The sequence below is a fragment of the Mobula hypostoma genome, chromosome 10, assembly GCF_963921235.1.
Source record: "Mobula hypostoma chromosome 10, sMobHyp1.1, whole genome shotgun sequence".
Taxonomy (NCBI): domain Eukaryota; kingdom Metazoa; phylum Chordata; class Chondrichthyes; order Myliobatiformes; family Myliobatidae; genus Mobula; species Mobula hypostoma.
The window spans coordinates 26,439,449-26,464,480 of NC_086106.1; the positions used below are offsets into that span (position 1 = coordinate 26,439,449).

General features: G+C 65.0%; 1 protein-coding gene across 3 annotated transcripts in view; it reads right to left on the reverse strand.

Annotated features, from left to right (window-relative positions):
- The window catches only part of ripk3 (receptor-interacting serine-threonine kinase 3), a 66,379-nt gene extending 45,782 nt beyond the window's left edge, over nt 1–20,597 (reverse strand). For 2 of the 3 annotated variants that reach the window (XM_063060172.1, XM_063060171.1), the window contains exons 1-3: nt 20,549–20,597; nt 1,879–2,050; nt 82–378 (exon numbers count right to left, since the gene is read on the reverse strand). In XM_063060172.1, coding sequence (XP_062916242.1) covers nt 82–378; nt 1,879–2,037 — 456 coding nt within the window. In that variant the 5' untranslated portion in view covers nt 2,038–2,050; nt 20,549–20,597. Of the gene's footprint in view, nt 1–81; nt 386–1,878; nt 2,051–20,548 lie in introns of those variants that run through there. The other variant, XM_063060173.1, reaches the window with a different exon arrangement.
- Nucleotides 20,598–25,032: the final 4,435 nt, after the last annotated feature.

Below are 25,032 nucleotides of genomic sequence, written 5' to 3' on the forward strand. Positions count from 1 at the left end.
TAGTAATAAATGAGATTATGTTTAAAGAAAAGGGACACACATGGAGAAATGGTCACTTTGGGAAGGAGAAGGGCCTCTCACCTTGGCATGGAGCTCTCCGTCCAGCAGGACATTGCGAGGGTTGAGGTCGAGGTGGAGGAGAGGAGGGTCCAGTCCGTGGAGGTAGTTCATCCCCAGTGCAACCTCATGGATGAGCCGGACGCGCAGGGCGGGCAGGAGGCTCAGCCGCTCCTGGACGGAGGCCAGCGAGCCAAAGGGCAGGAACTCCATCACAATACCAAGCGGCTCGTCGGGGTGGCAGTAGAGGCCCACAAGAGAGACCACATGGGGAAACTGCAGGCTGCTCATGAGCTCCGCTTCCCGGAGAATGTCCTCATCCTGTTCACTGGGACAGCCGAGGGCATGGGGTAGGGGAGAGATGAAGGGAAGAAGAGAGAAGGGGGGAGTGTGGGAATAGCAGGGGCGAGGTGGTTGAAGTAGAAAGGTGAGGTAGAGCATAGAGAAGGAGAGGGGACGGGAAGAAAGGGCATGGGGAGAGAGGGCTCGAGGAGAGAGGAGATGAGGAGAGAGGGCACGGGGAGAGAGGATGTAGGGATGGGATGATGGGTGGAGAGTGAGGAGAGAGAAGGAAAGAAGAAGAGAGATGAGGAGGGTGGGGAGAAGAGAGAGATTGGGAAGGGGGAGGGAAGAAAGGACCGAAGGGGAGGGGAAAGAGATTGGGAAGAGTGCAAAAAGGGGCAAGGAGAGGTGTGAGAGAGGGGGATATCGAGAGGAGTGGGACAAAGGAGAGGGAGGAGAGGATGAGGGGGAAAGTGGAGGAAGTGAGAGTGCAGAAGGTTAAGGGGGAGTGAGAAGGGAGAGGGGAGAGGAGGAGAAGGATCAGATAGGAGGGAAGGTAGAGGGGAGGGAGGAGTACAGGGTCACAATGAGGGGTGAGGATAGGGGAGGGTTAGCGAGTGGACAGAGGGGACCGATGGAGGGGAGCGGCAGAGGGAGGAGGGTTAGGGAGGGTGTGGCATGAGATATAGGGCAAGGGGTGAGAGAGTAGCGTGGGCAGAGAGGAGGGAAGGGAGAATGAAAAGTGGGCAATGGGTTGCAAGTGAGGGAGGTGGCAGGAGGTGATGGGCAATGGAGGGAGGGGGAGAGGGGGACGTGGGGGAGAGGTTGGGAGAGAAAGGAGGAAGGCAGGGGTGGAAGGGCAGGGTGAGAGAAGCAGGATGTAGCAAGGAGTAGTGGAAGGAAGGATGGGGAGAAAGAGGAGGGAGGCAGGGTTACAGACAGAGGAGGAAGGTGGAGTAATGGGGAAGGGATGGAGGGAGAGACAGAAGAGGTCACTTGTTCGTTCCGTTATCTCCGAGTCTGCGGTAGGGTGAGTGTGACATTCTGTGAGTGTGCGTTGGTGAGTGAGTGTGTTTTTGGAGATAGTGCAAATATGTACAGTATCTGGGTGTGAAGCAGCTTGTAAGCTTTGATGAACCCCTCGCACGCTCAGTCAAGCCTCACTTCCTCAAACAATCCCTCCTCCCCTCCCTGCTGTGTCCCCTCCCTCCAGCCACTTCCTCTGTCACTCCCCTCCTTCTTCCTCTCTGACTCTCCCTCCCTTCCCTCTCCACCTCCACCCTTCCAACTTCGCCCCTCCCAACTTTTTTCTAACCCCCTTACTTCTCCCACCCCCTCCCCACCACTTCCTCCCTCCCCATCTCCCCACTCAGCAACATTTCCCTCTGGTCCTCGCTCAACTCCTACACCACCTCTCCCTCCACAACTCGCCTCCCTCCCACCACCACCTTCGGCCCCTCCCTACCCTTCCACCCTGCTTCACCCCCCCCCATTCTCCCCAGCCCCCGCGATTCCCAACACCACCTCCGCCACACTCACCAGCCTCTGGGATGTCCCATGAAGCATCTTAATGGCAACCTCCATGGCCCAGGGATGATACAATGTCCGGACCACCCGGCCAAAGCCCCCCTCCCCCAGGGGGTGTTTCTCCGACAGCTGATCGGCAGTCACTATCTTGAGCTCGCGCCCCAGCGGCATCTTCGGACCTGGCCTGGCAGTGGAGGCAGGGTGGTGGGGCATTAGTGGTGTTCAGGATGGGGCGGTGAGGTGCAGGGATGGGAGGAGGGGGTGAGGATAACGAGGAGGAGCAGGGTAGGATAAGGAAGGGAGGAGGAGAAGGGGAAGGTGGAGAGGAAAGGGTGAGGATGAGGAGGTATTTTGCTGTTCGTTTCCCTCCGTTCCCCAATCATTGTAATCTCTCCATCCCCCAGCTCGCCGCTCTCCTTTCCATCCCCCATCGGTCCTCTCGCTCCCACGCCCACCCTCGCCGACATACATCCCACGTTCTCCACAGCTCCGTCATCTCCGGCCCCTCTCACCTCTTGTCTCCCCCCACTCCGACACCCTGCCTTCGGTCGCTCCACAGCCCAGAGAGCACAGACTGGGAGAGCACTACCAAGTAATGGGATGAAGCCTCAGTCAGTGTCAGAGGGAGAGAGTGTGGGGAGGGGGAGGGGGAGTGAGGAGAGGGTGTGGGGAGGGAGAGGCGGAGAGGGTGTGGGGAGGGGAGTGAGGAGAGGGTGTGGGGAAGGGGAGAGGGGGAGAGAGTGTGGGGAGGGGGAGGGGGAGTGAGGAGAAGGTGTGGGGAGGGGAGTGAGGAGAGGGTGTGGGGAGGGGGAGAGGGGGAGAGAGTGTGGGGAGGGGGAGGGGGAGTGAGGAGAGGGTGTGGGGAGGGGGAGGCAGAGAGGGTGTTGGGAGGGGGAGTGAGGAGAGGGTGTGGGGAGGGAGAGGCGGAGAGGGTGTGGGGAGGGGAGTGAGGAGAGGGTGTGGGGAGGGGGAGAGGGGGAGAGAGTGTGGGGAGGGGAGTGAGGAGAGGGTGTGGGGAGGGAGAGGCGGAGAAGGTGTGGGGAGGGGAGTGAGGAGAGGGTGTGGGGAGGGGCAGAGGGGAGAGAGTGTGGGGAGGGGGAGGGGGAGTGAGGAGAGGGTGTGGGGAGGGGGAGGCAGAGAGGGTGTTGGGAGGGGAGTGAGGAGAGGGTGTGGGGAGGGAGAGGCGGAGAGGGTGTGGGGAGGGGAGTGAGGAGAGGGTGTGGGGAGGGTGAGAGGGGGACAGAGTGTGGGGAGAGGGAGGGGGAGGGGGAGGCAGAGAGGGTGTGGGGAGGGGAGTGAGGAGAGGGTGTGGGGAGGGGGAGGGAGGAAAGGATGTCGGGAGGGGGAGAGAGGGAGAGGGTGTGGGGACGGGGTGAGAGGGAGAGGGTGTGGGGAGGGGGCGAAGGGGAGAGGGTGTGGGGAGGGGGAGAGAGGGAGAGGGTGTGGGTGTGGGGACGGGGTGAGAGGGAGAGGGTGTGGGGAGGGGGAGGGGGAGAGGGTGTGGGGAGGGGGAGAGAGGAGAGGCTGTGGGAAGGGGGCGAAGGGGAGAGGGTGTGGGGAGGGAGAGGGAGGCAAAGGGTGTGGGGAAGGGGAGAGAGGAGAGGGTGTGGGGAGGGGGAGGGAGGGAGAGGGTGTGGGGAGGTGGAGAGAGGGAGAGGGTGTGAGGAGGGGGGAGAGGGAGAGGATGTGGGGAGGGGAGGGGGAGAGGGTGTGGGGAGGGAGAGTGAGGAGAGGGTGTGGGGAGGGGGAGAGGGTGTGGGGAGGGGAGAGCGGAGAGGGGTGGGGAGGGGAGAGAGGGAGAGGATGTGGGGAGGAAAGAGGGGTAGAGGGTGTGGGGAAGGGGAGGGAGGAGAGGCTGTGGGGAGGGGAGAGGGTGAGAAGGTGTGGGGAGGGGGAGAGAGGAGTGTGTGTGAGGAGGGGTGAGGGAGAGGGTGTGGGGAGGGGAGAGAGGGATAGGGTGTGGGGAGGAGGAGAGGGGGAGAGGGTGTGGGGAGGGGAGAGAGGGAGAGGATGTGAGGAGGGGAGGGGGAGAGGGAGTGGGGAGTGGGAGAGAGGGAGAGGGTGTGGGGAGAGGGAGAGGGGGAGAGGCTGTGGGGAGGGGAGAGCGGGAGAAGGTGTGGGGAGGGGGAGAGAGGAGTGTGTGTGGGGAGGGGGGAAGGAGAGGGTGTGGGGAGGGGAGGGGGAGAGGGTGTGGGGAGGGGAGAGAGGGCGAGGGTGTGGGGAGGGGAGGGGGGGCGAGGGTGTGGGGAGGGGGGAAGGAGAGGGTGTGGGGAGGGGAGAGGGGGAGAGGGTGTGGGGAGGGGAGAGAGGGCGAGGGTGTGGGGAGGGGAGAGGGGGCGGGGGTGTGGGGAGGGGGAGAGGGTGTGGGGAGGGGGGAGAGGGTGTGGGGAGGGGAGAGAGGGTGAAGGTGTGGGGAGGGGGAGAGAGGAGATGGGGTGGGGAGGGGAGGGAGGAGAGGGTGTGGGGAGGGGGAGAGAGGAGATGGTGTCGGGATGGGGAGAGAGGGAGGGGGTGTTGGGAGGGGAGATGGGGAGAGGGTGTGGGGAGGGGAGAGAGGGAGAGGTTATTGGGAGGGGGAGAGAGGGAGAGGGTGTCGGGAGGGTGGGGGTAGAGGGTGTGGGGAGGGCATGAGAGGGAGAGGATGTGGTGAGGGGAGAGAGGGAGAGGGTGTTAAGAGGGGGAGGGAGAATAGGGTGTGGGGAAGGGGAGAGAGGAGAGGGTGTGCGGAGGGGAAAGAGAGAGAGGGTGTGGGGAGGGGAGAGAGGGAGAGGTTATTGGGAGGGGGAGAGAGGGAGAGGGTGTCGGGAGGGTGGGGGTAGAGGGTGTGGGGAGGGCATGAGAGGGAGAGGATGTGGTGAGGGGAGAGAGGGAGAGGGTGTTAAGAGGGGGAGGGAGAATAGGGTGTGGGGAGGGGGAGATGGGGAGAGGGTGTGGGGAGGGAGAGGGGGGAGAGGGTGTGGGGAGGGGAGAGATGAGAGGGTGTGGGGAGGGATGAGTGGGTGTGGGGAGGGGAGAGAGGTAGAGGATGTGGGGAGCGGGAGAGAGGGAGAGGGTGATGGTAGGGGGAGAGGGTGTGGGGAGTGTGTGGGAGGAGAGGGTGTGAGGGGGGAGAGGTGGAGAGGGTGAGGGGAGGGGGAGAGGTGGAGAGGGTGTGGGGAGGGTGATGGGGAGAGGGTGTGTGGAGGGGAGAGGGGCAGAGGGTGTGGGGAGGGGAGAGGTGGAGAGGGTGTGGAGATGGTGATGGGGGAGAGGGTGTGGGGAGGGGAGAGGGGGAGAGGGTGTGGAGAGGGGGAGGGAGGAGAAGGTGTGGGGAGAGGAGAGGGGGAGAGGGTGTGGGGAGGGGAGAAGGAGGAGAGCGTGTGGGGAGGGTGATGGGGGAGAGGGTGTGGGGAGGGTGATGGGGGAGATGGTTTGGGGAGGGGAAAGGTGGAGAGGGTGTGGAGAGGGTGATGGGGAGGGGAGAGAGGTAGAGGGTGATGGTAGGGGGAGAGGGTGTGGGGAGGGGAGAGGGAGGAGAGCGTGTGGGGAGGGTGATGGGGAGAGGGTGTGGGGAGGGTGATGGGGGAGATGGAGTGGGGAGGGGAGAGGTGGAGAGGGTGTGGAGAGGGTGATGGGGGAGAGGGTGTGGGGAGGGTGATGGGGGAGAGGGTGTGGGGAGGGGAGAGAGGTAGAGGGTGATGGTGGGGGAGAGGGTGTGGGGAGGGAGAGAGGGTGTGGGGAGGGGAGAGGGGGAGAGGGTGTGGAGAGGGGGAGGGGAGGGGGGAGAGGGTGTGAGGAGGGGAGAGGGAGGAGAGCGTGTGGGGAGGGGGAGAGGTGGAGAGGGTGTGGGGAGGGTGATGGGGGAGAGGGTGTGGGGAGGGGAGAGAGGTAGAGGGTGATGGTAGGGGGAGAGGGTGTGGAGAGGGGGAGGGGAGGGGGGAGAGGGTGTGGGGAGGGGAGAGGGAGGAGAGTGTGTGGGGAGGGGGAGAGGTGGAGAGGGTGTGGGGAGGGTGATGGGGGAGAGGGTGTGGGGAGGGGAGAGAGGTAGAGGGTGATGGTAGGGGGAGAGGGTGTGGAGAGGGGGAGGGGAGGGGGAGAGTGTGTGGGGAGGGGGAGAGGTGGAGAGGGTGTGGAGAGGGTGATGGGGGAGAGGGTGTGGAGAGGGTGTGGGGAGGGGGAGAGGGTGTGGAGAGGGGGAGGGGAGGAGGGAGAGGGTGTGGGGAGGGGAGAGGGAGGAGAGTGTGTGGGGAGGGGGAGAGGTGGAGAGGGTGTGGGGAGGGTGATGGGGGAGAGGGTGTGGGGAGGGGAGAGAGGTAGAGGGTGATGGTGGGGGAGAGGGTGTGGAGAGGGGGAGGGGAGGGGGGAGAGGGTGAGGGGAGGGGAGAGGGAGGAGAGCGTGTGGGGAGGTGGAGAGGTGGAGAGGGTGTGGGGAGGGTGATGGGGGAGAGGGTGTGGGGAGGGGAGAGAGGTAGAGGGTGATGGTGGGGGAGAGGGTGTGGGGAGGGGGAGAGGGTGTGGGGAGGGGAGGGGGGAGAGGGTGTGGGGAGGGGGAGGGGAGAGGGAGGAGAGCGTGTGGGGAGGGGGAGAGGTGGAGAGGGTGTGGGGAGGGTGATGGGGGAGAGGGTGTGGGGAGGGGAGAGAGGTAGAGGGTGATGGTAGGGGGAGAGGGTGTGGAGAGGGGGAGGGGATGGGGAGAGGGGGAGGGGAGGGGGAGAGGGTGTGGGGAGGGGGAGAGGGTGTGGGGAGGGGAGGGGGGAGAGGGTGTGGAGAGGGGGAGAGGTGGAGAGGGTGTGGAGAGGGGGAGGGGAGGAGGGAGAGGGAGGAGAGCGTGTGGGGAGGGAGAGAGGTGGAGAGGGTGTGGGGAGGGTGATGGGGGAGAGGGTGTGGGGAGGGGAGAGAGGTAGAGGGTGATGGTGGGGGAGAGGGTGTGGAGAGGGGGAGAGGGTGTGGGGAGGGGGAGGGGAGGGGGGAGAGGGTGTGGGGAGGGGAGAGGGAGGAGAGGGTGATGGTGGGGGAGAGGGTGTGGAGAGGGGGAGAGGGTGTGGGGAGGGGGAGGGGAGGGGGGAGAGGGTGTGGGGAGGGGGAGAGGTGGAGAGGGTGTGGAGAGGGTGATGGGGGAGAGGGTGTGGGGAGGGGAGAGAGGTAGAGGGTGATGGTAGGGGGAGAGGGTGTGGAGAGGGGGAGGGGAGGAGGGAGAGGGTGTGGGGAGGGGAGAGGGAGGAGAGGGTGTGGGGAGGGGAGAGGTGGAGAGGGTGTGGGGAGGGTGATGGGGGAGAGGGTGTGGGGAGGGTGATGGGGGAGATGGTGTGGGGAGGGGAATGGTGGAGAGGGTGTGGAGAGGGTGATGGGGAGGGGAGAGAGGTAGAGGGTGATGGTAGGGGGAGAGGGTGTGGGGAGGGGAGAGGGAGGAGAGCGTGTGGGGAGGGTGATGGGGAGAGGGTGTGGGGAGGGTGATGGGGGAGATGGAGTGGGGAGGGGAGAGGTGGAGAGGGTGTGGAGAGGGTGATGGGGGAGAGGGTGTGGGGAGGGTGATGGGGGAGAGGGTGTGGGGAGGGGAGAGAGGTAGAGGGTGATGGTGGGGGAGAGGGTGTGGGGAGGGGGAGAGGGTGTGGGGAGGGGAGAGGGGGAGAGGGTGTGGAGAGGGGGAGGGGAGGGGGGAGAGGGTGTGGGGAGGGGAGAGGGAGGGGTGAGAGGGTGTGGGGAGGGGAGAGGGAGGAGAGCGTGTGGGGAGGGGGAGAGGTGGAGAGGGTGTGGGGAGGGTGATGGGGGAGAGGGTGTGGGGAGGGGGAGGGGAGGAGGGAGAGGGTGTGGGGAGGGGGAGAGGGTGTGGGGAGGGGGAGAGGGTGTGGGGAGGGGAGAGAGGTAGAGGGTGATGGTAGGGGGAGAGGGTGTGGAGAGGGGGATGGGAGGGGGGAGAGGGTGTGGGGAGGGGAGAGGGAGGAGAGTGTGTGGGGAGGGGGAGAGGTGGAGAGGGTGTGGGGAGGGTGATGGGGGAGAGGGTGTGGGGAGGGGAGAGAGGTAGAGGGTGATGGTAGGGGGAGAGGGTGTGGAGAGGGGGAGGGGAGGAGGGAGACGGTGTGGGGAGGGGAGAGGGAGGAGAGCGTGTGGGGAGGGGAGAGGGAGGAGAGTGTGTGGGGAGGGGGAGAGGTGGAGAGGGTGTGGGGAGGGTGATGGGGGAGAGGGTGTGGGGAGGGGGAGAGGGGGAGAGAGTGTGGGGAGGGGGAGGGGGAGTGAGGAGAGGGTGTGGGGAGGGGGAGGCAGAGAGGGTGTTGGGAGGGGGAGTGAGGAGAGGGTGTGGGGAGGGGGAGAGGGGGAGAGAGTGTGGGGAGGGGGAGGGGGAGTGAGGAGAGGGTGTGGGGAGGGGGAGGCAGAGAGGGTGTTGGGAGGGGAGTGAGGAGAGGGTGTGGGGAGGGAGAGGCGGAGAGGGTGTGGGGAGGGGAGTGAGGAGAGGGTGTGGGGAGGGGGAGAGGGGGAGAGAGTGTGGGGAGGGGAGTGAGGAGAGGGTGTGGGGAGGGTGAGAGGGGGACAGAGTGTGGGGAGAGGGAGGGGGAGGGGGAGGCAGAGAGGGTGTGGGGAGGGGGAGAGGGTGTGGGGAGGGGGAGAGGGTGTGGGGAGGGGAGAGAGGTAGAGGGTGATGGTAGGGGGAGAGGGTGTGGAGAGGGGGATGGGAGGGGGGAGAGGGTGTGGGGAGGGGAGAGGGAGGAGAGTGTGTGGGGAGGGGGAGAGGTGGAGAGGGTGTGGGGAGGGTGATGGGGGAGAGGGTGTGGGGAGGGGAGAGAGGTAGAGGGTGATGGTAGGGGGAGAGGGTGTGGAGAGGGGGAGGGGAGGAGGGAGACGGTGTGGGGAGGGGAGAGGGAGGAGAGCGTGTGGGGAGGGGAGAGGGAGGAGAGTGTGTGGGGAGGGGGAGAGGTGGAGAGGGTGTGGGGAGGGTGATGGGGGAGAGGGTGTGGGGAGGGGGAGGCAGAGAGGGTGTGGGGAGGGGGAGTGAGGAGAGGGTGTGGGGAGGGGGAGAGGGGGAGAGAGTGTGGGGAGGGGGAGGGGGAGTGAGGAGAGGGTGTGGGGAGGGGGAGGCAGAGAGGGTGTTGGGAGGGGAGTGAGGAGAGGGTGTGGGGAGGGAGAGGCGGAGAGGGTGTGGGGAGGGGAGTGAGGAGAGGGTGTGGGGAGGGGGAGAGGGGGAGAGAGTGTGGGGAGGGGAGTGAGGAGAGGGTGTGGGGAGGGAGAGGCGGAGAAGGTGTGGGGAGGTGAGTGAGGAGAGGGTGTGGGGAGGGGCAGAGGGGAGAGAGTGTGGGGAGGGGGAGGGGGAGTGAGGAGAGGGTGTGGGGAGGGGGAGGCAGAGAGGGTGTTGGGAGGGGAGTGAGGAGAGGGTGTGGGGAGGGAGAGGCGGAGAGGGTGTGGGGAGGGGAGTGAGGAGAGGGTGTGGGGAGGGTGAGAGGGGGACAGAGTGTGGGGAGAGGGAGGGGGAGGGGGAGGCAGAGAGGGTGTGGGGAGGGGAGTGAGGAGAGGGTGTGGGGAGGGGGAGGGAGGAAAGGATGTCGGGAGGGGGAGAGAGGGAGAGGGTGTGGGGACGGGGTGAGAGGGAGAGGGTGTGGGGAGGGGGCGAAGGGGAGAGGGTGTGGGGAGGGGGAGAGAGGGAGAGGGTGTGGGTGTGGGGACGGGGTGAGAGGGAGAGGGTGTGGGGAGGGGGAGGGGGAGAGGGTGTGGGGAGGGGGAGAGAGGAGAGGGTGTGGGAAGGGGGCGAAGGGGAGAGGGTGTGGGGAGGGAGAGGGAGGCAAAGGGTGTGGGGAAGGGGAGAGAGGAGAGGGTGTGGGGAGGGGGAGGGAGGGAGAGGGTGTGGGGAGGTGGAGAGAGGGAGAGGGTGTGAGGAGGGGGGAGAGGGAGAGGATGTGGGGAGGGGAGGGGGAGAGGGTGTGGGGAGGGAGAGTGAGGAGAGGGTGTGGGGAGGGGGAGAGGGTGTGGGGAGGGGAGAGCGGAGAGGGGTGGGGAGGGGAGAGAGGGAGAGGATGTGGGGAGGAAAGAGGGGTAGAGGGTGTGGGGAAGGGGAGGGAGGAGAGGCTGTGGGGAGGGGAGAGGGTGAGAAGGTGTGGGGAGGGGGAGAGAGGAGTGTGTGTGAGGAGGGGTGAGGGAGAGGGTGTGGGGAGGGTTAGAGGGGGAGAGGGTGTGGGGAGGGGAGAGAGGGATAGGGTGTGGGGAGGAGGAGAGGGGGAGAGGGTGTGGGGAGGGGAGAGAGGGAGAGGGTGTGAGGAGGGGAGGGGGAGAGGGAGTGGGGAGTGGGAGAGAGGGAGAGGGTGTGGGGAGAGGGAGAGGGGGAGAGGCTGTGGGGAGGGGAGAGCGGGAGAAGGTGTGGGGAGGGGGAGAGAGGAGTGTGTGTGGGGAGGGGGGAAGGAGAGGGTGTGGGGAGGGGAGGGGGAGAGGGTGTGGGGAGGGGAGAGAGGGCGAGGGTGTGGGGAGGGGAGGGGGGGCGAGGGTGTGGGGAGGGGGGAAGGAGAGGGTGTGGGGAGGGGAGAGGGGGAGAGGGTGTGGGGAGGGGAGAGAGGGCGAGGGTGTGGGGAGGGGAGAGGGGGCGGGGGTGTGGGGAGGGGGAGTGGGTGTGGGGAGGGGGGAGAGGGTGTGGGGAGGGGAGAGAGGGTGAAGGTGTGGGGAGGGGGAGAGAGGAGATGGGGTGGGGAGGGGAGGGAGGAGAGGGTGTGGGGAGGGGGAGAGAGGAGATGGTGTCGGGATGGGGAGAGAGGGAGGGGGTGTTGGGAGGGGAGATGGGGAGAGGGTGTGGGGAGGGGAGAGAGGGAGAGGTTATTGGGAGGGGGAGAGAGGGAGAGGGTGTCGGGAGGGTGGGGGTAGAGGGTGTGGGGAGGGCATGAGAGGGAGAGGATGTGGTGAGGGGAGAGAGGGAGAGGGTGTTAAGAGGGGGAGGGAGAATAGGGTGTGGGGAGGGGGAGAGAGGAGAGGGTGTGCGGAGGGGAAAGAGAGAGAGGGTGTGGGGAGGGGAGAGAGGGAGAGGTTATTGGGAGGGGGAGAGAGGGAGAGGGTGTCGGGAGGGTGGGGGTAGAGGGTGTGGGGAGGGCATGAGAGGGAGAGGATGTGGTGAGGGGAGAGAGGGAGTGGGTGTTAAGAGGGGGAGGGAGAATAGGGTGTGGGGAGGGGGAGATGGGGAGAGGGTGTGGGGAGGGAGAGGGGGGAGAGGGTGTGGGGAGGGGAGAGATGAGAGGGTGTGGGGAGGGGTGAGTGGGTGTGGGGAGGGGAGAGAGGTAGAGGATGTGGGGAGCGGGAGAGAGGGAGAGGGTGATGGTAGGGGGAGAGGGTGTGGGGAGTGTGTGGGAGGAGAGGGTGTGAGGGGGGAGAGGTGGAGAGGGTGAGGGGAGGGGGAGAGGTGGAGAGGGTGTGGGGAGGGTGATGGGGAGAGGGTGTGTGGAGGGGAGAGGGGCAGAGGGTGTGGGGAGGGGAGAGGTGGAGAGGGTGTGGAGATGGTGATGGGGAGAGGGTGTGGGGAGGGGAGAGGGGGAGAGGGTGTGGAGAGGGGGAGGGAGGAGAAGGTGTGGGGAGAGGAGAGGGGGAGAGGGTGTGGGGAGGGGAGAAGGAGGAGAGCGTGTGGGGAGGGTGATGGGGGAGAGGGTGTGGGGAGGGTGATGGGGGAGATGGTTTGGGGAGGGGAAAGGTGGAGAGGGTGTGGAGAGGGTGATGGGGAGGGGAGAGAGGGACAGGGTGAGGGTAGGGGGAGAGGGTGTGGGGAGGGGAGAGGGAGGAGAGCGTGTGGGGAGGGTGATGGGGAGAGGGTGTGGGGAGGGTGATGGGGGAGATGGAGTGGGGAGGGGAGAGGTGGAGAGGGTGTGGAGAGGGTGATGGGGGAGAGGGTGTGGGGAGGGTGATGGGGGAGAGGGTGTGGGGAGGGGAGAGAGGTAGAGGGTGATGGTGGGGGAGAGGGTGTGGGGAGGGAGAGAGGGTGTGGGGAGGGGAGAGGGGGAGAGGGTGTGGAGAGGGGGAGGGGAGGGGGGAGAGGGTGTGGGGAGGGGAGAGGGAGGAGAGCGTGTGGGGAGGGGGAGAGGTGGAGAGGGTGTGGGGAGGGTGATGGGGGAGAGGGTGTGGGGAGGGGGAGGGGAGGGGGGAGAGGGTGTGGGGAGGGGGAGAGGTGGAGAGGGTGTGGAGAGGGTGATGGGGGAGAGGGTGTGGGGAGGGTGATGGGGGAGAGGGTGTGGGGAGGGGAGAGAGGTAGAGGGTGATGGTGGGGGAGAGGGTGTGGGGAGGGAGAGAGGGTGTGGGGAGGGGAGAGGGGGAGAGGGTGTGGAGAGGGGGAGGGGAGGGGGGAGAGGGTGTGGGGAGGGGAGAGGGAGGAGAGCGTGTGGGGAGGTGGAGAGGTGGAGAGGGTGTGGGGAGGGTGATGGGGGAGAGGGTGTGGGGAGGGGAGAGAGGTAGAGGGTGATGGTAGGGGGAGAGGGTGTGGAGAGGGGGAGGGGAGGGGGAGAGTGTGTGGGGAGGGGAGAGGGAGGAGAGCGTGTGGGGAGGGGGAGAGGTGGAGAGGGTGTGGGGAGGGTGATGGGGGAGAGGGTGTGGGGAGGGGAGAGAGGTAGAGGGTGATGGGGGAGAGGGTGTGGAGAGGGGGAGGGGAGGGGGAGAGTGTGTGGGGAGGGGAGAGGGAGGAGAGCGTGTGGGGAGGGGGAGAGGTAGAGGGTGATGGTGGGGGAGAGGGTGTGGAGAGGGGGAGGGGAGGAGGGAGAGGGTGTGGGGAGGGGAGAGGGAGGAGAGTGTGTGGGGAGGGGGAGAGGTGGAGAGGGTGTGGGAGAGGGTGTGGGGAGGGGAGAGAGGTAGAGGGTGATGGTAGGGGGAGAGGGTGTGGAGAGGGGGAGGGGAGGGGGGAGAGGGTGTGGGGAGGGGAGAGGGAGGAGAGTGTGTGGGGAGGGGGAGAGGTGGAGAGGGTGTGGGGAGGGTGATGGGGGAGAGGGTGTGGGGAGGGGAGAGAGGTAGAGGGTGATGGTGGGGGAGAGGGTGTGGGGAGGGGGAGGGGAGGGGGGAGAGGGTGTGGGGAGGGGAGAGAGGTAGAGGGTGATGGTGGGGGAGAGGGTGTGGGTAGGGGAGAGAGGTAGAGGGTGATGGTGGGGGAGAGGGTGTGGGTAGGGGGAGAGGGTGTGGGGAGGGGAGAGGGGGAGAGGGTGTGGAGAGGGGGAGGGGAGGGGGGAGAGGGTGTGGGGAGGGGAGAGGGAGGAGAGGGTGTGGGGAGGGTGATGGGGGAGAGGGTGTGGGGAGGGGAGAGAGGTAGAGGGTGATGGTGGGGGAGAGGGTGTGGGGAGGGGGAGAGGGTGTGGGGAGGGGGAGAGGGTGTGGGGAGGGGAGGGGGGAGAGGGTGTGGGGAGGGGGAGAGGTGGAGAGGGTGTGGAGAGGGTGTGGGGAGGGGGGAGAGGGTGTGGAGAGGGGGAGGGGAGGAGGGAGAGGGTGTGGGGAGGGGAGAGGGAGGAGAGTGTGTGGGGAGGGGGAGAGGAGGGGGGAGAGGGTGTGGGGAGGGGAGGGGGGAGAGGGTGTGGGGAGGGGAGAGGGGGAGAGGGTGTGGAGAGGGGGAGGGGAGGGGGGAGAGGGTGTGGGGAGGGGAGGGGGGAGAGGGTGTGGGGAGGGGAGAGAGGTGGAGAGGGTGTGGAGAGGGTGTGGGGAGGGGGGAGAGGGTGTGGAGAGGGGGAGGGGAGGAGGGAGAGGGTGTGGGGAGGGGAGAGGGAGGAGAGTGTGTGGGGAGGGGGAGAGGTGGAGAGGGTGTGGGGAGGGTGATGGGGGAGAGGGTGTGGGGAGGGGAGAGAGGTGGAGAGGGTGTGGGGAGGGTGATGGGGGAGAGGGTGTGGGGAGGGGAGAGAGGTGGAGAGGGTGTGGGGAGGGTGATGGGGGAGAGGGTGTGGGGAGGGGAGAGAGGCAGAGGGTGATGGTGGGGGAGAGGGTGTGGGGAGGGGGAGAGGGTGTGGGGAGGGGAGAGGGGGAGAGGGTGTGGAGAGGGGGAGGGGAGGAGGGAGAGGGTGTGGGGAGGGGAGGGGGGAGAGCGTGTGGGGAGGGGGAGAGGTGGAGAGGGTGTGGAGAGGGGAGAGGGTGTGGAGAGGGGGAGGGGAGGGGAGGGGGGAGAGGGTGTGGGGAGGGGAGAGGGAGGAGAGCGTGTGGGGAGGGGGAGAGGTGGAGAGGGTGTGGAGAGGGGAGAGGGAGGAGAGCGTGTGGGGAGGGGGAGAGGGTGTGGAGAGGGGGAGGGGAGGGGGAGAGGGTGTGGGGAGGGGGAGAGGGTGTGGGGAGGGGGAGAGAGTGTGGGGAGGGGAGGGGGGAGAGGGTGTGGGGAGGGGGAGAGAGTGTGGGGAGGGGAGGGGGGGAGAGGGTGTGGGGAGGGGGAGGGGAGAGGGAGGAGAGTGTGTGGGGAGGGGGAGAGGTGGAGAGGGTGTGGAGAGGGTGATGGGGGAGAGGGTGTGGGGAGGGGAGAGGTGGAGAGGGTGTGGAGAGGGTGATGGGGGAGAGGGTGTGGAGAGGGTGATGGGGGAGAGGGTGTGGGGAGGGGGAGAGGTGGAGAGGGTGTGGGGAGGGGAGGAGGGAGAGGGTGTGGAGAGGGGGAGGGGAGGGGGAGAGTGTGTGGGGAGGGGAGAGGGAGGAGAGCGTGTGGGGAGGGGGAGAGGTGGAGAGGGTGTGGGGAGGGTGATGGGGGAGAGGGTGTGGGGAGGGGAGAGAGGTAGAGGGTGATGGTAGGGGGAGAGGGTGTGGAGAGGGGGAGGGGAGGGGGAGAGTGTGTGGGGAGGGGAGAGGGAGGAGAGCGTGTGGGGAGGGGGAGAGGTAGAGGGTGATGGTGGGGGAGAGGGTGTGGAGAGGGGGAGGGGAGGAGGGAGAGGGTGTGGGGAGGTGAGAGGGAGGAGAGTGTGTGGGGAGGGGAGAGAGGTGGAGAGGGTGTGGGGAGGGTGATGGGGGAGAGGGTGTGGGGAGGGGGAGAGGGTGTGGGGAGGGGAGAGAGGTAGAGGGTGATGGTAGGGGGAGAGGGTGTGGAGAGGGTGATGGGGGAGAGGGTGTGGGGAGGGGAGAGAGGTAGAGGGTGATGGTGGGGGAGAGGGTGTGGGGAGGGGGAGAGGGTGTGGGGAGGGGAGAGGGAGGAGAGCGTGTGGGGAGGGTGATGGGGAGAGGGTGTGGGGAGGGTGATGGGGGAGATGGAGTGGGGAGGGGAGAGGTGGAGAGGGTGTGGAGAGGGTGATGGGGGAGAGGGTGTGGGGAGGGTGATGGGGGAGAGGGTGTGGGGAGGGGAGAGAGGTAGAGGGTGATGGTGGGGGAGAGGGTGTGGGGAGGGAGAGAGGGTGTGGGGAGGGGAGAGGGGGAGAGGGTGTGGAGAGGGGGAGGGGAGGGGGGAGAGGGTGTGGGGAGGGGAGAGGGAGGAGAGCGTGTGGGGAGGGGAGGGGGGAGAGGGTGTGGAGAGGGGAGAGGGAGGAGAGCGTGTGGGGAGGGGGAGAGGTGGAGAGGGTGTGGAGAGGGGAGAGGGTGTGGAGAGGGGGAGGGGAGGGGAGGGGGGAGAGGGTGTGGGGAGGGGAGAGGGAGGAGAGCGTGTGGGGAGGGGGAGAGGTGGAGAGGGTGTGGAGAGGGGAGAGGGTGTGGAGAGGGGGAGGGGAGGGGGGAGAGGGTGTGGAGAGGGGAGAGGGAGGAGAGCGTGTGGGGAGGGGGAGAGGTGGAGAGGGTGTGGAGAGGGGGAGAGGGTGTGGGGAGGGGGAGAGGGTGTGGGGAGGGGGAGAGAGTGTGGGGAGGGGAGGGGGGAGAGGGTGTGGAGAGGGGGAGGGGAGGGGGGAGAGGGTGTGGGGAGGGGGAGAGGGTGTGGGGAGGGGGAGAGTGTGTGGGGAGGGGGAGAGGTGGAGAGGGTGTGGAGAGGGTGTGGGGAGGGGAGAGAGGTGGAGAGGGTGTGGAGAGGGTGTGGGGAGGGGGGAGAGGGTGTGGAGAGGGGGAGGGGAGGAGGGAGAGGGTGTGGGGAGGGGAGAGGGAGGAGAGTGTGTGGGGAGGGGGAGAGGTGGAGAGGGTGTGGGGAGGGTGATGGGGGAGAGGGTGTGGGGAGGGGAGAGAGGTGGAGAGGGTGTGGGGAGGGTGATGGGGGAGAGGGTGTGGGGAGGGGAGAGAGGCAGAGGGTGATGGTGGGGGAGAGGGTGTGGGGAGGGGGAGGGGAGGGGGGAGAGGGTGAGGGGAGGGGAGAGGGAGGAGAGCGTGTGGGGAGGTGGAGAGGTGGAGAGGGTGTGGGGAGGGTGATGGGGGAGAGGGTGTGGGGTGGGGAGAGAGGTAGAGGGTGATGGTGGGGGAGAGGGTGTGGGGAGGGGGAGAGGGTGTGGGGAGGGGAGAGGGGGAGAGGGTGTGGAGAGGGGGAGGGGAGGGGGGAGAGGGTGTGGGGAGGGGAGAGGGAGGAGAGCGTGTGGGGAGGGGGAGAGGTGGAGAGGGTGTGGGGAGGGTGATGGGGGAGAGGGTGTGGGGAGGGGAGAGAGGTAGAGGGTGATGGTGGGGGAGAGGGTGTGGAGAGGGGGAGAGGGTGTGGGGAGGGGAGAGGGGGAGAGGGTGTGGAGAGGGGGAGGGGAGGGGAGGGGGGAGAGGGTGTGGGGAGGGGAGAGGGAGGAGAGCGTGTGGGGAGGGGGAGAGGTGGAGAGGGTGTGGAGAGGGTGATGGGGGAGAGGGTGTGGGGAGGGGAGAGAGGTAGAGGGTGATGGTAGGGGGAGAGGGTGTGGAGAGGGGGAGGGGAGGGGGAGAGGGTGTGGGGAGGGGGAGAGGGTGTGGGGAGGGGGAGAGAGTGTGGGGAGGGGAGGGGGGAGAGGGTGTGGGGAGGGGAGAGGGAGGAGAGTGTGTGGGTAGGGGGAGAGGTGGAGAGGGTGTGGGGAGGGTGATGGGGGAGAGGGTGTGGGGAGGGGAGAGAGGTAGAGGGTGATGGTAGGGGGAGAGGGTGTGGAGAGGGGGAGGGGAGGGGGGAGAGGGTGTGGGGAGGGGAGAGAGGTAGAGGGTGATGGTAGGGGGAGAGGGTGTGGAGAGGGGGAGGGGATGGGGAGAGGGGGAGGGGAGGGGGAGAGGGTGTGGGGAGGGGAGGGGGGAGAGGGTGTGGGGAGGGGAGAGGGAGGAGAGCGTGTGGGGAGGGGGAGAGGTGGAGAGGGTGTGGGGAGGGTGATGGGGGAGAGGGTGTGGGGAGGGGAGAGAGGTAGAGGGTGATGGTGGGGGAGAGTGTGTGGGGAGGGGGATGGGAGGGGGGAGAGGGTGTGGGGAGGGGAGAGGGAGGAGAGCGTGTGGGGAGGGGGAGAGGTGGAGAGGGTGTGGGGAGGGTGATGGGGGAGAGGGTGTGGGGAGGGGGAGGGGAGGGGGGAGAGGGTGTGGGGAGGGGAGAGGGAGGAGAGGGTGATGGTGGGGGAGAGGGTGTGGAGAGGGGGAGAGGGTGTGGGGAGGGGGAGGGGAGGGGGGAGAGGGTGTGGGGAGGGGAGAGGGAGGAGAGGGTGATGGTGGGGGAGAGGGTGTGGAGAGGGGGAGAGGGTGTGGGGAGGGGGAGGGGAGGGGGGAGAGGGTGTGGGGAGGGGAGAGGGGGAGAGGGTGTGGGGAGGGGGAGGGGAGGAGGGAGAGGGTGTGGGGAGGGGAGAGGGAGGAGAGCGTGTGGGGAGGGGGAGAGGTGGAGAGGGTGTGGGGAGGGTGATGGGGAGAGGGTGTGGGGAGGGGAGAGAGGTAGAGGGTGATGGTGGGGGAGAGGGTGTGGGGAGGGGGAGAGGGTGTGGGGAGGGGAGAGGGGGAGAGGGTGTGGAGAGGGGGAGGGGAGGGGGGAGAGGGTGTGGGGAGGGGAGAGGGAGGAGAGTGTGTGGGGAGGGGGAGAGGTGGAGAGGGTGTGGGGAGGGTGATGGGGGAGAGGGTGTGGGGAGGGGAGAGGGGGAGAGGGTGTGGAGAGGGGGAGGGGAGGGGGGAGAGGGTGTGGGGAGGGGAGAGGGAGGAGATTGTGTGGGGAGGGGGAGAGGTGGAGAGGGTGTGGGGAGGGTGATGGGGGAGAGGGTGTGGGGAGGGGAGAGAGGTAGAGGGTGATGGTGGGGGAGAGGGTGTGGGGAGGGGGAGAGGGTGTGGGGAGGGGAGAGGGGGAGAGGGTGTGGAGAGGGGGAGGGGAGGGGGGAGAGGGTGTGGGGAGGGGAGAGGGAGGAGAGCGTGTGGGGAGGGGGAGAGGTGGAGAGGGTGTGGGGAGGGTGATGGGGGAGAGGGTGTGGGGAGGGGAGAGAGGTAGAGGGTGATGGTAGGGGGAGAGGGTGTGGAGAGGGGGAGGGGAGGGGGAGAGGGTGTGGGGAGGGGGAGAGGGTGTGGGGAGGGGGAGAGGGTGTGGGGAGGGGAGGGGGGAGAGGGTGTGGGGAGGGGAGAGGGAGGAGAGTGTGTGGGGAGGGGGAGAGGTGGAGAGGGTGTGGGGAGGGTGATGGGGGAGAGAGTGTGGGGAGGGGAGAGAGGTAGAGGGTGATGGTGGGGGAGAGGGTGTGGGGAGGGAGAGAGGGTGTGGGGAGGGGAGAGGGGGAGAGGGTGTGGAGAGGGGGAGGGGAGGGGGGAGAGGGTGTGGGGAGGGGAGAGGGAGGAGAGCGTGTGGGGAGGGGGAGAGGTGGAGAGGGTGTGGGGAGGGTGATGGGGGAGAGGGTGTGGGGAGGGGAGAGAGGCAGAGGGTGATGGTGGGGGAGAGTGTGTGGGGAGGGGGAGGGGAGGGGGGAGAGGGTGTGGGGAGGGGAGAGGGAGGAGAGTGTGTGGGGAGGGGGAGAGGTGGAGAGGGTGTGGGGAGGGTGATGGGGGAGAGGGTGTGGGGAGGGGAGAGATGAGAGGGTGTGGGGAGGGGGAGAGGGTGTGGAGAGGGGGAGGGGAGGGGGGAGAGGGTGTGGGGAGGGGAGAGGGAGGAGAGGGTGTGGGGAGGGTGATGGGGGAGAGGGTGTGGGGAGGGGAGAGAGGTAGAGGGTGATGGTGGGGGAGAGGGTGTGGGGAGGGGGAGAGGGTGTGGGGAGGGGGAGAGGGTGTGGGGAGGGGAGGGGGGAGAGGGTGTGGGGAGGGGAGAGGGAGGAGAGCGTGTGGGGAGGGGGAGAGGTGGAGAGGGTGTGGAGAGGGTGTGGGGAGGGGGGAGAGGGTGTGGGGAGGGGAGGGGAGAGAGGGTGTGGGGAGGGGAGAGGGAGGAGAGTGTGTGGGGAGGGGGAGAGGTGGAGAGGGTGTGGGGAGGGGGAGGGGAGGGGGGAGAGGGTGTGGGGAGGGGGAGAGGTGGAGAGGGTGTGGGGAGGGTGATGGGGGAGAGGGTGTGGGGAGGGGAGAGATGAGAGGGTGTGGGGAGGGGGAGAGGGTGTGGAGAGGGGGAGGGGAGGAGGGAAAGGGTGTGGGGAGGGGAGAGGGAGGAGAGTGTGTGGGGAGGGGGAGAGGTGGAGAGGGTGTGGGGAGGGGGAGGGGAGGGGGGAGAGGGTGTGGGGAGGGGAGAGAGGTAGAGGGTGATGGTAGGGGGAGAGGGTGTGGAGAGGGGGAGGGGAGGGGGGAAAGGGTGTGGGGAGGGGAGAGGGAGGAGAGTGTGTGGGGAGGGGGAGAGGTGGAGAGGGTGTGGGGAGGGGGAGGGGAGGGGGGAGAGGGTGTGGAGAGGGGAGAGGGAGGAGAGTGTGTGGGGAGGGGGAGAGGTGGAGAGGGTGTGGGGAGGGTGATGGGGGAGAGGGTGTGGGGAGGGGAGAGAGGCAGAGGGTGATGGTGGGGGAGAGGGTGTGGGGAGGGGGAGGGGAGGGGGGAGAGGGTGTGGGGAGGGGAGAGGGAGGAGAGTGTGTGGGGAGGGGGAGAGGTGGAGAGGGTGTGGGGAGGGTGATGGGGGAGAGGGTGTGGGGAGGGGAGAGAGGTAGAGGGTGATGGTAGGGGGAGAGGGTGTGGAGAGGGGGAGGGGAGGAGGGAGAGGGTGTGGGGAGGGGAGAGGGAGGAGAGCGTGTGGGGAGGGGGAGAGGGTGTGGGGAGGGGGGAGAGGGTGTGGAGAGGGGGAGGGGAGGAGGGAGAGGGTGTGGGGAGGGGAGAGGGAGGAGAGCGTGTGGGGAGGGGAGAGGGAGGAGAGTGTGTGGGGAGGGGGAGAGGTGGAGAGGGTGTGGGGAGGGTGATGGGGGAGAGGGTGTGGGGAGGGGAGAGAGGTAGAGGGTGATGGTAGGGGGAGAGGGTGTGGAGAGGGGGAGGGGAGGAGGGAGAGGGTGTGGGGAGGGGAGAGGGAGGAGAGCGTCTGGGGAGGGGGAGAGGTGGAGAGGGTGTGGGGAGGGTGATGGGGGAGAGGGGGAGAGGGTGTGTGGAGGGGGAGAGAAAGGAATGGAATAAAGGGAGGAAGGAGGCAGAGTGAGGTAAAGTAGGAGGGAGTGGGATAGAAGAGAGAGGCAGAGAGAGAGAGAGAGGGGGCAGAAACGGGGTGAGCCAGAGAGTGAGGGAGAGGGCAGCTCTGAGAAACAGAGAGAGTGAAGGAGTGTCAGAGTGAGGGGCACTGAGGGAAAGAGTGAGGGGGAAGAGAGAGTGTAGGGAAGCAGAGAGAGAGGGAGAGAGAGAGACAGACAGACAGAGAAGGGGGCTCAAAGAGAGAGGTCACTGCTTCTGCCTGCACTCCCGCCCTTTCCATTGCTGGGCCCCTCCCAGCACCAACAACTTCAGACAAAATCTGTGCTTCAGTTTTCCCTCCCTCCCCTCCTGACCCTGCGCCTGGAACCGCACCTCCCTAATCACCGCCCCCCCTTCACCCCCAGCTGCCCACCCCCCACCGAAGACACCTCACCCTCAGGCACAAGACGCGAGTGACGATTGAGCCTTCCTGGTTCAGTCAGGTTAAAGGTCGTCGAAACACAGGAAACAGGAAGAGAAACAAAACGGAAGGAGAGGGAGGGGGTGGAAGGGAGAGAGAGGGGAGGGGAGGCAGGGGAGAGGGAGAGAGAGGGGAGGATGATGAGGGAGGGGTGAGGCAGGGAAGGGTGAAGGAGGGGGTGACAGGAAAGGGTGAGAGAGGGAGGGATGGAGGGGATAAGGTCAGGGTAATGGTGAGAGGCTGGGGAAAGTGGAGGGAGGGGGAAGTAGGTGGAGGGAGATAATGAAAGGGAGATAAAGAGGAAGGGGTTCAAAGGGAGGGAGGCAGGAAAAGGGTGGGAGGGTTAGATGGGGAGGGAGAACTGGTGTGCATTAGGAGAGGGTCGGGGGAAGGCGTGAGAAGTGGGATGAAGGGGAAAGGACTGGGAGGAGGACAGAGAGGGAGGGAGGGGTAAAAGTAGAGTGGGGAGGGAAGGTGTAAGTGGTAGGAAGGTGAGAGGGAGGGAAGGAGAGGACATTTGCAGATGGGGGAGGGGGTGAGGGGCAACTATACTTTTACTATGATTCTCCCAGATAGATGAACCGACAGCGAAGAATGACGAATAAATGGATGATTCTGGAATTAGCAATGTTGAATGGTGGATACACAACCACCTAACATTGTCCCATGGAAAAGACACCCATCCCCACACCCAAACCGTCAAGAAGCCCCCACCCGCAGGATGAGTCATGATTCAATCCATGCCCTCCCCCTCCAAAATGGACAAAATCTCAGCCTGCCAAACTTCTCGTCCTGGGCTGACTCACCTGTTCCGGGAAGGCTCAGTGAGGAGTCTGACACTGCCCGACACACACACACACACACCAAGTGCTCTCACCAATGTCCTGAGTACTGTAACCGATTCACAACCTCCTATTCAATTCGCCTCCTCCACCAACGATGTAACATAACTCTGTTTAAACTTTTCATTTAAAACAAATAACATTTTAGACAGAATGAGACTCGCCCCAACACTGTCCTATCACACACTCCCAGGGACAGGGTCAGACACAGGGTGAGGCTCCCTCCACACCGTCCCGTCACACACTCCCAGGGACAGGGTCAGACACAGGGTGAGGCTCCCTCCACACCGTCTCGTCACACACTCCCAGGGACAGGGTCAGACACAGGGTGAGGGTCCCTCCACACCGTCTCGTCACACACTCCCAGGGACAGGGTCAGACAGAGGATGAATCTCCCTCCACACCGTCCCATCACACACTCCCAGGGACAGGGTCAGACAGAGGATGAATCTCCCTCCACACCGTCCCGTCACACACTCGCAGGGACAGGGTCAGACACAGGGTGAGGCTCCCTCCACACCGTCCCATCACACACTCCCAGGGACAGGGTCAGACAGAGGATGAATCTCCCTCCACACCGTCCCGTCACACACTACCAGGGACAGGGTCAGATACAGGGTGAGGCTCCCTCCACACCGTCCCGTCACACGCTCCCAGGGACAGGGTCAGATACAGGGTGAGGCTCCCTCCACACCGTCCCGTCACACACTCCCAGGGACAGGGTCAGACACAGGGTGAGGCTCCCCCCACACTGTCCCGTCACACACCCCCAGGGACAGGGTCCAGACACAGGGTGAGGCTCCCTCCACACCGTCCCGTCACACGCTCCCAGGGACAGGGTCAGACACAGGGTGAGGCTCCCCCCACACTGTCCCGTCACACACCCCCAGGGACAGGGTCCAGACACAGGGTGAGGCTCCCTCCACACCGTCTCGTCACACACTCCCAGGGACAGGGTCAGACACAGGGTGAGGGTCCCTCCACACCGTCTCGTCACACACTCCCAGGGACAGGGTCAGACAGAGGATGAATCTCCCTCCACACCGTCCCATCACACACTCCCAGGGACAGGGTCAGACAGAGGATGAATCTCCCTCCACACCGTCCCATCACACACTCGCAGGGACAGGGTCAGACACAGGGTGAGGCTCCCTCCACACCGTCCCATCACACACTCCCAGGGACAGGGTCAGACAGAGGATGAATCTCCCTCCACACCGTCCCGTCACACACTACCAGGGACAGGGTCAGATACAGGGTGAGGCTCCCTCCACACCGTCCCGTCACACGCTCCCAGGGACAGGGTCAGATACAGGGTGAGGCTCCCTCCACACCGTCCCGTCACACGCTCCCAGGGACAGGGTCAGACACAGGGTGAGGCTCCCTCCACACCGTCCCGTCACACACTTCTCTGGCTTCGAACATGGTCTGACTGCTTTAACGTGTATTTTGTCTCCACAGAGATCCTGGTGACCATGGACACGGTCTTCTGCTCTCACCAGGGTAGAGACCTGGACATGATTCATTGTGTGCAATCCAGCCTGAACGGAGCGTGCTGGCGGGTGGGGGATGTTGTTGGTACAAAAAGGGCCTGTATCATATACACCTAATATGTTCCACTTTCCCAGGAGGGATGGTGGGGCAGGGGCGTAGTGTCATTCCTGAACACTGTCACTCCAGAATATTTCCACTGAGGCAAGGGGAGGAAAAAACCAGAGGACATGGTTTAAGGGTGAAGGGGGAAACGTTTAAAGGGAACATTAGGGGGGGCTTGTTCAGACAGAGAGTAGTGGGAGTGTGGAATGAGCTGCCAGACGACATGGTAAATGCGGGTTCTTTTTAACATTTAAAAATGAATTGGACAGATACATGGATGGGAGGTGTATGGAGGGATATGGTCCATGTGCAGGTCAGTGGGACTAGGCAGAAAATGGTTCGGCACAGCCAAGAAGGGCCAAGAGGCCTGTTTCTGTGCTGTAGTTTTTCTGTGGTTTCTATCCATTAGAACAAAAAATTACGGTGGAATTGATGGAAAGCTGCACACACACACACACACACACACACACACACACACACACACACACACACACACACACAGACAAATAACCAATGTGCAAAAGAAAACACTAGACAAAGACAATAAAAAACAGATATTAACATAATGATAATTAATACCAAGAACATGCATTGTAAAGTCTATGAAACTGAGTCCATGGGTTGGGGAATTATTTCAGTGTTGAGCTGGGTGAAGTGATCCACGAAAGTTCAGGCATAATAACTTTTGTTTAGATTATGAGGACACTCAGTCCTCGTTTATTGTCACTTAGAAATGCATGCTTTAAGAAATGATACAATGTTCCTCCAGAGTGATATCACAAAAAAACAGGTCAAACCAAAGACTAACACTGACAAAAACCACATAATTATAACATATAGTTACAGCAGTGCAAAGCAATACCGTAATTTGATAAAGACCAGATCATGGGCACGGTAAAAAAAAAGTCTCAAGTCCCGATCGACTCCGATAGTCCCCGATAGCAGGCAGCAAAAAGGGAGAAACTCTCCCTGCCATAAACTTCCAGGTGCCGACAACTGCCGATGCATTGGAAGCACCCGACCGCAGCCGACTCTGAGTCCGTCCGAAAACTTCGAGCCTCCGACCAGTCCCTCCGATACAGCCTCCCGAGCGCCATCCTCTGCCGAACACCTTCGACCTCATCCCGGCTGCCGAAACAAGCAAAGCCGAGGACTCGGGGCCTTCTCCTCCGGAGATTCCGGTTACCACACAGTAGCAGCGGCAGCGAAGCGGGCATTTCAGAAGTTTCTCCAGATGTTCCTCCGTGCTCTCACGTCTGTCTCCATCAAATCAGAATTGTACACGGTACCCTACTTGACAACTACAGATATCATTCACCAGAGAGGCCGCGCGCACTGCGTCACGCCGTCATCTTCTCCTCCCTAATTGGTAGAGTGGGCCCAAGCCTCCTGTGTCTTCCTTCCCAAAGGCAGCAGTGAGCAGAGAGCATGGCCCGGAGGGTGGGGGTCCCTGATGAATAATGCTGCTTTCCTGTGACAGCGTTCCCTGTAGATGTACTCAACGGTGGGGAGGGCTTTGCCTCTGACAGACTGGGCTGTGTCTGGTACTTTCTGTAGGGTTTCCTGTCCACATCTGTACAGATGTGCTGAAAGACTTAGTCCCAGCAGTATCGCAGGCACATGGGATCAGATACCCAACTTTTACAAGAAGAACAGTGTAAATTAGCAACATATACTAGGCAAAATTATACAAAAAAGAGTTAGAACAATAAAACAACAAAAGCCCAGTGGCTATAGCAAAGTGGCTGTAATGTTGCGGTGCTGAGGTAGTGATTTGGGATTTTCTGCTCAATTCATGAACCCAATGGTTAAAGGGAAGTAGCTGTTCCTGACACAAACAAGAGAAAATCTGCAGATGCTGGAAATCTGAGCAACGCACACACACAAAATGCTGGAGGAACTCAGCAGGCCTGGCAGCATCTATGGAAAAGAGTAGAGTCGATGTTTCGGGCCAAAACCCTTCAGCAGGACTGGAGAGAGAAAAAGCTGGGGAGTGGACTTAAAAAGTGGGGTGGGGAG